This window comes from Microchirus variegatus (genome assembly GCF_963457635.1).
Source record: "Microchirus variegatus genome assembly, chromosome: 15".
Classification (NCBI taxonomy): Eukaryota; Metazoa; Chordata; class Actinopteri; order Pleuronectiformes; family Soleidae; genus Microchirus; species Microchirus variegatus.
In genome coordinates, this window is record NC_139816.1 from 10,008,027 (window position 1) to 10,021,418 (window position 13,392).

The 13,392-nt window shown below is 40.5% G+C and overlaps 1 protein-coding gene across 1 annotated transcript; it reads right to left on the reverse strand.

The window, feature by feature from the left end:
- Nucleotides 1–227: 227 nt before the first annotated feature.
- LOC310937741 (phosphatidate phosphatase LPIN2-like) lies at nt 228–12,720 on the reverse strand. The gene is made up of 20 exons (XM_083902081.1): nt 12,709–12,720; nt 11,309–11,509; nt 10,358–10,453; nt 9,224–9,525; nt 8,792–8,908; nt 8,577–8,694; nt 8,058–8,490; nt 5,764–5,863; nt 4,307–4,497; nt 4,122–4,215; nt 3,961–4,030; nt 3,786–3,869; nt 3,377–3,456; nt 2,824–2,986; nt 2,603–2,751; nt 1,639–1,725; nt 1,397–1,549; nt 1,093–1,207; nt 907–1,010; nt 228–808 (listed from the first exon to the last, which is right to left on the reverse strand). The coding sequence occupies exons 2-20, from the start codon at nt 11,498–11,500 to the stop codon at nt 664–666; spliced, it is 2,793 nt and encodes a 930-aa protein (XP_083758207.1). The 5' UTR covers nt 11,501–11,509; nt 12,709–12,720; the 3' UTR covers nt 228–663.
- Nucleotides 12,721–13,392: the final 672 nt, after the last annotated feature.

Here is a 13,392-nt window from a genome sequence, read left to right on the forward strand (position 1 = left end):
TACTTTTAAGTCCTCTTAAAGTGTGTTTATGAGTTTCTGATTCATCTTCACAGCCATTTTCTTTACGTCAACCGCATTCTCCCACACCAAAGTCCATGAGGAAAATCAGCATGAATTTTTAGCTTGAATGGAAACAGGACCTGCTGCTCTACTTCTGTGATTTGGCAAGTTTGTGTCACTAAAGTAAACATGAATGAAGAATTTCTAACCCTTAGGTCACAAAACAACATTTGAAGTAGTAATTATTCGAGGTAGCTGTTAATCAACACCTCCTGTGTGTCTGGATGTAAAATTGACCATTTTCTCTATGGACCTTGGTGCTGGGAGAGTTTGGCAGTTTAGACTTCGGTTAAATTACCTTTTGCAAAGTGGTTCAACATCTTGTTTGTGTGTGTTTTTGATGAGACTTTGCCGGTTGAAAGACAGCGGGGGAACGCTCAGGACCTCATAAAACACACTTTAAAAAACCTGAACTATACATTTACTGGCACAGTTCAAAGCACAAAGAAAATCCAGCAGGGAATAAACCCTGAAATAGACATTTATATCCCAAAAGTTCACTAAACTCGTAAACTGTTTTATACTGCAGTTGTAGAATGTATATAAGAGGAAGTATTGGAGTATTGAGCCAGTGTGTTTACATACAAATTACCGCTCTTAAAGTTAAAGCAGCTCCTCAAAGCAAACCTCAGCGATGGGCTGTCTCCAGAAACAGAAGGAGCTGAACTCCGGGCAGCTGAAGGTGGCGCTGTGCTGCGCGCTCCGCAAAGGGAAGACGTGCTCCACCAGCTCACTCAGCCGACTGTAACTTTAAAAAAAAACAAGAATAAGAAAAGAAAACAGTAGAGGGAACATTAAGTGTTTTGTGTGAGTTAATGACAAAAACAGTGATGGTTCGGAGCTTACGATGTTTTATTGCCTCTGGCTTTCTCGAGGATCAACTCTCCTTTGGGGTTCACCGTGAATATCCGGCACTCGGACACGCCCACTTGCTTGTAGGCGAAGACGTCCTTGAACACAGGAAGAAAAAAAATTCAAATGATTTCATGATCTTATGACATTATGTGGTCAACAAATAATTGTTGCACTTACACTTTCTCTGTTTCCAAAGGCTGCGTAGAAGGGACACGTGTTTGGCAGGAAGAGGTTCTTGATGTCTGCGAGACATTCGATCTTAAACTTCTCAGGCTTCTTTTCTATGATCTCTCTAACAAGGAAATGACAAATAATTAAAAACAAATAAAAACTTGACCTCTGACCTTTGTTTGGCCTAACTTTTATGACGATTTGTAAGGGAAAAAAAAAGACTTAAATTGGGTTAAATAGACAAATAGACGGTTGATTAGTTTCATTCTGAATTCTGATGATGTTGCATGAGAATAAGGTGCTTCATCACCTGTGGAAGGCAGAGAAGAGGCTGCTCGGAGACAACATGAGAGGTCCCTGAGGCAGGAGCGTCCCTCTGTCGTTCACCCAGTGCAGGTATCCTCGCGTCATGTCGGCCATGCCGATCGCCCGCGCCGAACAGTACAGGAACTTGTAGCCGTTCCTGAAAAACGCAAAGGTTAAAGTTTTAAAAAAAGGTGTTGTTGTGGGGTTTTTTTTGGGTAACGAAGTGTTGGTAGTTATTGGTCTTACTCGTGCACAGAGTGGTAAAGCTTAGCGATCCCTTGGTGGGTCCAGTCTTTACCAAGCTGAGGCAGAATCTGACCAAACACATCTGATCTGTCAGAAGAAAAACAAATCTGGGTGTTAAAATATTCAAGAAATCCAGGATGGTTTTACACTCAAAACTAACTAACAATATTATTTTAATCAGCAATAACTGGACAGACGTTGGCTCCCCCTTATGGCAGTTAAGTGAAATCACAAAGACGATTCGACCGTGTTTAGACCTCACACTGTTGAGGTGACCTGTAGGCCACACCCACATCCAGCCTGAGTGCACCAGCTGAGGGAGATCTGCACTCACACACTCACAGATTCACTGCAGAGCAAACAGTTTGAGAGTGGACAAGGACTGAGGATCCAAAAACGACTTTGTGCAGAATAAAGCTTGTTTTTAAACACGGAAGAAGCAGATGGTGAGTTTTTGCCTGTTTTCTGAGCTGTAACTGGGTTTTGTTTGACATTTTAGGTCACCTTAATGAGCTGGTTAAGGGGTGTAAATGCAAATGTTTGAAGTCATGCCGCTAATGCATCAAAAACAATTGTGTAGTTAAAATTGTTAAAGGTGCCATATGTAAGAATGTGGCCAAAAACAGTTACTACATTCAAATTCAAAATACCGAGGTCTTTTAGGTTTCGTTTTCTGACGTAACTGGCAACCCGTGGTTGCTCGGCAGCTGAGACTCTACTGACTGCAATGATTGGTAGACTGCTGTAGGTGGCGCCACATGCCAACACATGATGTCAAAACATAAACATGATTTGCAGTCTGCAAAATGTTTTTTTTAGTGCAAATACTTTGGCTGTACTGTTGTTGTTAGTGAGTTCAGTTTGTTATATGAACATTATTCCTGAGTCTCTGTGACATATTAGGAGGATTTTATGGCCAGTTGCTATAGATTTATTACATAATGCACCTTTAACTGTCCCTTACTTGGTGATGGTGCCGTCGATGTCCGAGATTATAACTCGGTCGTCCCAGTTCCACAGGTAGATGGTGCCGACGCAGCGACACGTCCCCTGGTATTGAGTGGTGATGCTGAAGGTGACGTCGTTGGGCCCCTCGCGCAGCTTCAGGCTGGCCTGTGAGACACGGGGATTCTGATATATACGAGAAAGAAGGTAGAACATCCGGTTCTAATGATTTGTTCTTACGATCTGCTCGGACGACAGACGCAGGGATTTCTTGTAGGAGAGACCGAGAGCTATTGTTGCTGCTGGGGCTTCAGTCTGCACGCGCTCAGTCGGCTTCAGAGCAGATGTGACGGCCTTGAACTCTTTAGTCTCGTCGTCGCTGGACCACTCTGATGTTTTGTGCCTGCGGGAGAAAAGAAGATGAAGATGAACGATATCGCGATGCAAAGAATGTGATTCATGGTCAGCCAAAACCCTGCAGATTTATTCACAGCCACCAGAGGGCAGCAGACTTTCTCAGCTCTACTACTTTTAGACAATGAAACATGTTTTAGTTTAACTGTATTTTATTAAAGACCTCCTTGAAGATCATTATCACACCGTTTACACCAGGAGCTGCTTCTATAACTATTGCAGAGCGACATTTGTTTTTTAATTTCCAGGGAGTCCTAATGGGAGCAAAACCTGGTCCTAATGAGAACAGAACCTCATTACTGAGGAACTGGTTCTGTTTAGAGCTTGTGGTTAGATAACAAGTGAGTGTGTGTAAATCAGAGGTTTGTTGCTGACTCACTGTGTTTCTGGAGCGTGGTGGGGGACAGGACTCTCCTCGCTCTGGGACTCCTGTCGCTCTAACTTGGACTCTGTTGAAGACTGAGGAGAAGATGAAATATTAGAGGAGTTTAATGTCATGATGTAAATCCATATTTGCGTCTCATTTACGAGGCAAATTCTCGCTAACGACCGACTCGAGGTACAAGGATTTCCACACTTTCCGTTTATTTTTATTCAATTTGCGTTTTGGGACATTGACTGCTTATAATTTGCATGAAAATACTTTCAAATCAGAGGCATCCAGCACCACTTTTGTACTATATTTCTCTTTTTAGGTTTCCACCCCGTCACCTGGTCCTACTCTCTGATTGGCTGTGGTGGCTGGAGTTGTTAAATGCTGTGGAAGTTGTCGGTTGGTCGTCATGTACCTGCTTCACGCTGCTCTTCCTCCAGAACCACCAGCGTCCGGACCTCTTTGGCATTTTCTCCTTCACCCAGGCCTCCTCTGTAGCCTGCAGATGCAGCATATATAACGTAACATGGAGATATACTGTATAGATGCATGATAAAATAAATAAAACTCACAGCAAAACCAGAAAATACCTTCGGCAAGTTCTTCTGAAACGCCTGCATGCTGAGTATCAACGGTGCAGCAAGTGTCCAGTTGTAATACCTGAGAGGGGAAATGTTGTTTTTGAGCAGTAATGTAATGAAAATGAATATTGGATGAATAATATTGTCATTATTGGAGGAGGATGAGTCACCTGTTTGCAATCCTGACCACGAGGTTGGGGTTGTCGATAATCGCGGGGTTGTCTGCAAAGTCGTTGTAGTTGACGATGTGCTCCATGAATTTTTCTGCAACAAGTGGAAACATCAAATCTGAGCATCTTACACAAGACTTTTCATTTTATAAATAGGTGACAAAAAAGACAGAGCGATGGATTACCTTTGGGGATCTCGGAGTTCTCCCCGACGCCTCCGCACAGCGACAGTGTGACGTCGGGGAGGTCACCGGCAGAGTCGGACAGACACTCTGTGCCGCTGTCTGCAGCGCCGCTGCTCACCGACTGAGGCGACTGGGATCCAGAGCACTGTCCTGACTTCACCAGCCAGTGTTTGGGACCCTGCTCAGACTCACTGAACACACACACAGTCCAGTTTTAGTTCAGGTTCTGTCTGTATGAGGCTGTGTGTTCGCCAGCGTAAAACTGAATTTAGCCAATTAAATCTATACCTGCAATGGGTTTGCTGCTTTTTTCATGCAATTGGATAGAATTTCACTAAATGGAAAGTGAAGTTTGCATTGCTGATGTGTGATACTGCAGCTTCAGTGTTTGCATTTACCTGACACAAACTGACCAGACGAGGCAGTAGTTATGAGCTAAAACACTAAATTTCTCTCTGGACTTTGGTGGAAGAGTGAGCAACTTACACACTTTAGTTTCCAGTTAAAGTTAAGTTAAAGAAGTCATAGTTTATGATGTGAGCCTTTTGTGAAGTGGCTTGAATCCGTTTTTTTGGTTATTTTTTAATTGCGTCTCTGTGGCTGAGAGTGAGCGCGCCAGTTTTGGTTCTTAATAATAATAGCTTAAGCTTAGTATTGTAAGATGTGTTTAGCAACACATCTAAAGATCCAATTATGCACTTTCCTTTACACTTAATGAATAATTTGACTGCATTATCCTGTTACGTTTGTTGTATGTATGGTAAAGGTTGTGAAAGCTCTTGATCCTCTCGCTCACTTAATAAATACTTGACTTGATATGCTGCCCCTGTCTTTATGTGGTTGCTGGACACATCTTGTGTCCCGTTTAGCTATTTTACATAATACATTAGACTCATGTAAATAATATTTGTTTATGAAGTTGCCATCTAGTGGACACAAGAAGGACTGTTAATCACCTAACAACAGATTGATACCGTCTTTCTTTATGCACCTATTGAATGTGTCTCCTTAATCATTATCAGAAAAAAGTGCTTCAGGAGCCGCCACTGGTCGTGCAATCTCAAATCCAAGAAGCAGAACCAGAGGCGCAGCTTGTGAACAGGCAAGGCAGGCAACTGCTTGGGGCCCCGAGCCGATAGGGGGCCCTTTTACTAAGTTCATATAGTTTTTTAAAAGCTATTTACAGTATTTTATTATTTATATTTATATTTTCACATACTTTTTAATTACAAGGTTTCTCCGTGTTATTTCATTCATTTTTATTTTTTTTTATTTTGAACTGGTCTGAAGGGCCCCCTGGGAATTTTTGCTTAGGGCCCCTACAGACTCTAGAAAAACATACCAGGACCATGATATTTAACCTTTGTGGCAACTGGACAATTGGAGATGTATAAAGTGAAGTATGTAACTCAACTCATTAGTGGGTTGTTGTTTTTTTTTACTTCAGGGCTTTGTACCTTTTTGGGAAGTACAGAGCGGCGACATCAGGGTCGAGGGCTTTCAGGTCGTCCAGGTAAATGTCTTCAGGTCCCAGATGCTGGCTCCTCTTCCTCACATCTGAATGAAACAAAGACAGTGAGCGTTTTCTCAGTGTGTTATCGTTCACTTCCTTTTTTACATGAAATGTAAGAACCCAAACATCAAATATGAACTCAGGCCCCAAAAACCACATCCTTCCTCTTCACATTCTCTCACGGTAACTCACTGTCGACAACCTCCATACGAAAGAAACTGTACTGTAGTAGATGCTACAATTGTATGCATTGTTAATTAGGTGCATTTTTGCAAGTTTTCTTGCTTAGTTTTTTTTTCCTGCAGGAAATGTAGGAACCTTTTTTTTCTGTCCCTACAAATTAAAAGTTCACTAACAAGATTTGTTTTTTTCTTGCGTGGATTTAAAATGGCGTTGCCACGGCAACCATCAGAATATTGCAGATTTTTAGCTTTAATGATATTATTATGAAAAAGTACACTGTACCCACCACTGTAAGTGACTTAAAACAGTTTATTAAGAAAGTAAAATAAGATGTAAAGTATTTTGAAGATAAGTCAAATATTATATTGGAATTGACTTAATTATCTATGTTGATACTAGTAAGATAAGAGCGAAAACTGGATCTTTTCAACAGCTTTTAAAATATGTCCAGCTGGGGGCAGTATTTGCCAAAGTGGTGGGTTTTTTCCGCTATTTTAGCATATAATGTTTGTGTGACTGTAATTTCAGCCGCCATTTTAAAAAAAATATTTGTTCATGAACATTGATTATTTAGAGGTGGAGCTGCTCCTGCGCAAAGCTACACAGATTTGAAGACTATGACATGACTTGGTTCATTCCACTCCTCCCCTCTGTGTCGATTTAGTTGGATTGTTCCACTCTGTGTTGACCAGTAGGAGCTTCTTCGGAAGCAGGAAGAGGACGAGGAGCAGCGCGGACAAACATGCGGTAACTACCTGCCTAACATGATCCACGCATGTCTTAGATGTTCTGTTGTCGTTCCGTTCACACCTGCTGCTAACATCCGACCTGAGCGATCCGCTCACAGGTGTTCAGGTTACACCTGCTGCTGCTAATGTGACGTCACTGCTCCATAGTAAACTCACGATCGGCGTCTAACCGCGTAAGTGTGTGTTGTCAATGCAACTGTTTTCAAAAAAAGTAATGAAAATAATGAATGTAAAATTATATTTTGACACATTTTAGCTTTAACAAATATCAATTGAAAATTTCAGTAGGCTGTAATGCGATTTCAATATAAATTTAGATTAATTATTCTATCAAATTTGAAGCTATATCATAATATAATCTATATTATGACGTAAAAAACGTCTTCATAGTGTCAAAAATGTCCTAGTATAGTATGTCTCCAAAAACTGTATTATTAGAAAATGTCAAAAATTTCCTCATACGTCAACAGAAACGGTCCAAATATAAACTGCTTTTTAAAAGACACTTAAAATATAAAAGACACTTCAATGTAAGATTTGAACCTATAACCTCTGGGATATAAGTCGTCTTTTTAACTTACCTCTGCTAGTTTCTGTTTGGATTGGATGCTAAGTTTCCAATCTTGGTCAGAAAATGTTGTTGTTTTTTTGTTTTTTTTGTTATATACAATTTTTTTTGTTTCAATCTTCACTTTAGATGTTGAACTTTAAACTGTTTTGTTCTTTATAAGAATTCAACCTATGACATCGGACCTTCACATCAGTGTTGTTACCAACTAAGCTACCTGTTCCTGCAGTTCTTCTGGTTTTATTTGAGCTTACATTGAATTGCATTGAATCTTGATCTAAAAAAGAGGAGATTTGAACTTACAACCTCAGACATAGAATTCTTATTCTTACAGCACAAATTATTGATTTGAAGTTTTAAAACTGTGTGAAATTCACTTCATTGTAAGATTCAGAGATACAAGTCAATCTTCTGATTTAGTTTCACATTTAGATCGTGTTTGTTCTTGACAAGTTCCTGTCGTAAGTGTGTAGCTTTTTTAACCTGTGAATGTTAGCTGCTAACTCTCACTGTTAGCAGTGCCGCTGCAGTGGATGAGCCGAGTGGAACAGTTTGGCATTTCCATCAGGAAAAGTACCAAAATGAACGGCCCCAAACATTCCATTTTCCGGTCCCCTTCTCCTTGGGATACCAGAGTGATGGTACGGGCACCTAGACCTGCTCAACTTTATTCACACGCAATAATTAAAAACTTCCCATGTGGTGTTTAAGCACCTTTAGAGGTTTAAGGGGTGTTACCTCTCCTCTTGAAGGGGGAGTCTGTGGGTTTGGAGGAGGCTCCTGTTGTGGCGTCTCCTGCTGTGTCGCCGCCGTCTCTGCGGTTGGGTGGAGAAGACGTCCACCTGGTTTTACGCACAGTTTTCGCGTTATTGGAAAATGGCTCTGATGAACATTCATGGCACACTGAATGTGAAAGAGAAAGGTCCGGTTTGTCCTGACTAATGTTTGCATCATGCGACGAGGCTTCGGTGGCCAGTGGTTTGCAGCTGCACTGATTGAGTTTGTAGGTTCGAGGCTCCGGTTTGACAACGCTGCATATCAGATCTGTGCTCCGCTCTACTTCCCTGAACTCTTCCTCCATTGCTTCCGAGCTCAAGATGACTCTAAAATGTGTGTTCTCTGACGGGGTGATGGTCAACAACTTTGGCTCCGTTTTGTCCTTTTTGTTGACCTAAATACAAGACAACACAACAAAGATATACAGTTTAAATGTACAAACATTCTTTTCCAAAAACTTGGATATATATTGAGCCGTACCCTGGTGGATTCTGGAAACTCCCCCCACGTCCACTGCATGTGGGACTCGGACCTGAATGGATTCCCCGCCGGCTTCACAACCAGCTCGGAGTCACTCTTGGGCTCGGACGTCTCCCTGCTGTAAGCAAACGCCACACTTTCAGTGTCAAGTTTGAGTCTGTTTCATTTGTCTGTTTTGATAAAGTAGATAAAAAGACAAGAGTGGGGTTCCGTACCCTGTGCAGGGGGAATAGTCGCAGTCGGAGAAAGGGTAGCTGTCCCATTCGAGAGCAGTGAGAGGGGAATGTTGTTTGTTGTCCATGCTGCTGGTCATGATGGAGATCGAAGACGCACTGTAGAGAGGAAACAGTGACATTAGGGGGGTGTTTGGTTTCGGTTTTCTGGAACACACATTCTCCTTTACTTTGTTGTTATGGAGCCTTTTGCCACAGGAAAATAAAGTGTGTGTCCGTTTGTAATCAATTCACAATCCTGCACCAGACTCCATTGAGAAAATAACCGTTGTTAGCTAATGGATACAGGAGCTGGTCTACTACTGCCTCATTTAAGTTTGTGTTACTCAATTCAATATAAATGGATATAAAAGGATTTCAAATACAGAAATCACAAAATAATACCTTTAAGGAAACATTTTAAAACAAACTCACCATCCACTGTGTGAATTGTGCTCGTCATCTGAACTGAGATCGCACAGCTCCAGCTCCACACCTGCAGGGGAGCTGGTTTGCTCCTCCCTGCGTGGCTCAGCTTTGTGCTTCTTCCTGCGCCTCTTCTTCTTCTTGCTGGCCGAGCTGGTGCACGGCTGCGCAGTGTTAGCGGAGACCAGGTCGTCTGGACCCAGTGGCAGACTGGTCTCTGCTGCAGATCCCCCACATCTGGACTCTCTGCTCCTGAACAAAGCCTCTTGTGTGGGGAGAGGTGAGGTCACCAGATGGGCAGGGACGACCTCCTGTATCGGGGGAAAAACACATCGATATGACCTACAAAATACCTCTGCATCTACATGCAAATCGACTAGTAGTGTATTCATTTGTAAGCTGTTGTTGAAATTTTTCTCATGCACATTACAAAAAAATTTACCTTTTGCTAATTTTGGACAGACTTATGCACTTTGTTTAACAGGAAGTTAGCATCAACATGAACTTTTGGGCTAAAACTAACAATAGTATTCATGATCGATTAATCTGTCGATTGTTCACTCAATTAATAGTAAGTATTTCTTTGGTCCATCAAATGTCAAATGTTGACCTTTGTCCAGAATCCAAACATTATTAAAAAAATGTATATGAAGCAAAGACACCAGATGATGTTCATATTTAAGAAGCTGAAAAAATCATGAAACTTGTTTGAATAATGAAAAAAAAAAACCGATTTATCCATTATTAAAAAATAGTTGACTATTAATTTAGAAAGCGTTTAGTAATGGAATAATTGTTTCAGCCCTAATTAAGACAATATTTCACTCGGTTTAATTATTGAATGTCAAACTGTGTAATTATACTGTTAGATATAATCTTATTTATACAGTTTAATACATTTAACAAATAAACTACAAATAATTTGTTAATACAAGGTAAATAAATGTGTGAGACTTTATTATTATGTCTTTGCCAGCTTAATTTTCAATAAAATCAGGTGGGAAAAATCCAACAAAAGACAAAAATCTCCTTCCATGGCTGCAGAGTCATCTGTATTCATCTGTAAATAAATGCTTTACCATACTTTGAACACTAGGGGCAGCTTCTTTTTGTATTATTATTGAACATTACAAAAAAACTCACATTGTGCTGCTCGGTCTCCTGAACGAAAAAGGCTTCTCCGTTGTCTCCGAGCTTCATATGCAGCTCCACGGGCTCGCCGTTGATTTCTATGTCGATCTGCAGAGAAAGTCAGACAATACAAACTCATCAGGTCAAAGTGTTCTTTTCTGTTCTTTCTGAATTAACAACAAGCGGAGAAAAAAAAATCAGCATATGCATGTCTGCAATACGCTGAGAGGATTAAAAACATAAACTGTGCCACAGATTTACCTGAAGAATTAGAGCTAAGCCACAGGAGAGAAAAAAAACAGTGAACAACTTGTTCTTTTGAGCACAGTATTAGACACAATCTGGGTTTTTAGCAGAACTCTGAAATGAGCTGCATGGGTGAAAGTAGTTTACTGAAACACAGGTCAGCAGTTTCAGTCGTCAACGGCTAAAAAAACATGATCAATGTGACCTTGACCTTTGACGACCCGAAGCTACACAGGTGATTGGATGATTGTCTTTAAGTTCTGAAGATTATGGCTTAACAGGACAAAAACAAAAGTCTGTGAAGTCACAGCAACCTTGACCTTTGACCACTAGATTTGTTGAGTCCAAGTCAGTGTTTGTGTGAAATCTGAGAGGATTTTCCTCAACGATCACCTTTTTTGAGGTCACAGTGATGATTTTTTTTTTTCCAAATTTGAGAGGGTGCCCTCTTGGGCATCACGGCACAATATTTATTTAAGCCAAATGTGTGTCAAACTATACTTTTAGATTAATGATTGTTTTATTGTTGACCAGGGTTTGTCAAACCAGGAAATTACGATGTTCTCAAACCAAAATTATTCACTTTTAATGAGTTCCTTGTCGCATGGAGCAAATAAACCAGAAAATATTCACATTTCAGAAGCTGAAACAACTGATAAGAATCTGTCTTATTGTGGTCCTATACCTTGCGTGTCAACAATACTGTGTAGCACTCACCACTTTCTCCTTGGAGCGCAGGACGCCGAGCTTTCCAAAGCGTACGTGGAACGGCGAGCACTGGAACGTGCCGTCGGGCTGCCTCACCACGATCACATCGATGCAGCCCGACAGCGTGGCCTGATTGATCCCCTTGTACAGCTCCTTCACCGTCACCAGCACCTGACCGGCCAGCTGCCCCACGTAGTTCATGGTGTCCACCTGTCCACGGAGACACAAAAATCATCAAATTCAGCTGCTGAACGTGCACCGGAAATGAACAACAACAACATAAAAACAACGCAGAACCTTCCAGCGCCTGCAACATCTGCTCCTCTTGTTCAGAATAGTCTGCAGTCTGGTCCCTAAACGCAGCAGCTCTGTCCTATTTTCCACAAAAGAGTCTGCAGACCAGAGAACAGTGGACAGAAAAACCTCTCTAAACCTTACCAAGAAGACACTTTTTCAATATTGGAATGTGTTGCAATCTAATTTTCTTCCATATTAATAAAACAAAGGTTTAATATAAAGTGTATGAACTGCGCAAAACACGCATTGAGACACAGCTAACAATTCTTTTCATAATCTATTAATCTGCTGCTTATTTTCTCGATAAATTGAGTAATCCTGGGAATTCTGATGTTCTCAAATGTCTTGTTTTGTCAAGGAACCAAAAACTTTTCAGTTTTCATGAAAAATCTTGTTTTAATAATGAAAAAAAAAACTGTTTTTGGGATGCAAGGATGATTCAATTAATCAATTATTAATCAGTCACTAAATTAATCATCAACTATTTTAATCGATTATTCAGTTTTCGAAGAGTTTTTTAAATAATTAAACCAAGCTTTCTGATTTTTCGGCTTCTTAAATGGGAATACTTCCTGGTTTCTTTGCTCCATTTGTCAAAGAAATCATTAAAAATCACAATATTTTTCAACCACAAATTAAAAATTGATTACTAAACTCATTAATACTATTGATAATTGATTATTTTTCAAAGACAGAAATCTTTAAAACTGAATAATTATTGGTTTGAGGACCGAACAAGACATTTGCCAAGGTTTGGATTATTTTTTTGACATTTTATGACATTTATGACATTTTATGGCCAAAACAATTACTCGATTAATCGATGATGAAAATAATGATTAGTTGCAGCCGTGTAGCTGTGTCTCCGCATGTGTTTGTGCAGTTCATAGACATTATACCAACATATATCAATATCAATATCAATATGTGTTAATATTAAAGAAAATTTGTTTGCAACTCATTCCAATATTGAAAAATTGCAAAGCCCAAGTCTGTACCAGCCGATATTGTCCGTTTCAGCTCTAAAAAATGTTGCATTTCCCTGCTCCAGGTTGTCATGCTGGAGTATTTGTTGCAGTATAATCTCTCTCTGTACCAGCTTCTCTACTCACCAGAGTCCAGGAGGACTTGAGGTGCAGCCGTTGACCCTGCTGCTCCAGAGCCAACGTCCCACAGACCTCCATGTCTGCCCCAAAACAGGATTTAACAGTAACAGGTGACCCAGCTCCTGCAGCAGCGTCCTTCTCATCCCCACTGTTCCTGGATCCTCTCTATAACCTCACAACACCACGTTCAAACACTGCTAGGGAAAACACCAGCAGCCGCTCACCCCTGAAAACTAACCCCCTTACATAACCTCTCTCTCAGAGTCTGGTGACCATTGCAACCCAATGGGACGATGGAGTGATTGCCAGACAAGTTTGTGTTTACCCCAGGGTTCTCAAACTGTGGTATGTGTACCACCAGTGGTACTCAAGCTTCATTTGGTGGTCCTTTGAGGAAAATGAGAAATACTGTTCTGCTGAAATCAATAACAAAAAAATAACAAAAGTCACGTTTTATGCTTTTGTTTTATAAAATATTATTTATGGCTAGGAATGGACGGTGACAGAAAATGATGGTATTATGTTGTTATTACTCCAGATGGAGTAAAAGAGAGAAAGAAAGGCACCATTATTTTAATTTATTTCTCTCCTATTTGGCTTATATTTAGTGACATTTGGTAATGAAAATTATAATAAAACAGCCTTGAATTACAGGTTTGAAACAAAACTCTATTAAATACGAGGAGTTCT

What these genes read in the sequence shown, in the direction of transcription:
- LOC310937741 (XM_083902081.1), bottom strand. Translation starts at nt 11,500, where the DNA reads ATGAACTACGTGGGGCAGCTGGCCGGTCAGGTGCTGGTGACGGTGAAG. An exon ending in GTGGTCAGGATTGCAAACAG is followed by an intron (nt 4,031 to 4,121) that starts GTGACTCATCCT and finishes TTCCCCTCTCAG; the next exon opens with GTATTACAACTGGACACTTG. An exon ending in TTCAGAAGAACTTGCCGAAG is followed by an intron (nt 3,870 to 3,960) that starts GTATTTTCTGGT and finishes CTGCATCTGCAG; the next exon opens with GCTACAGAGGAGGCCTGGGT.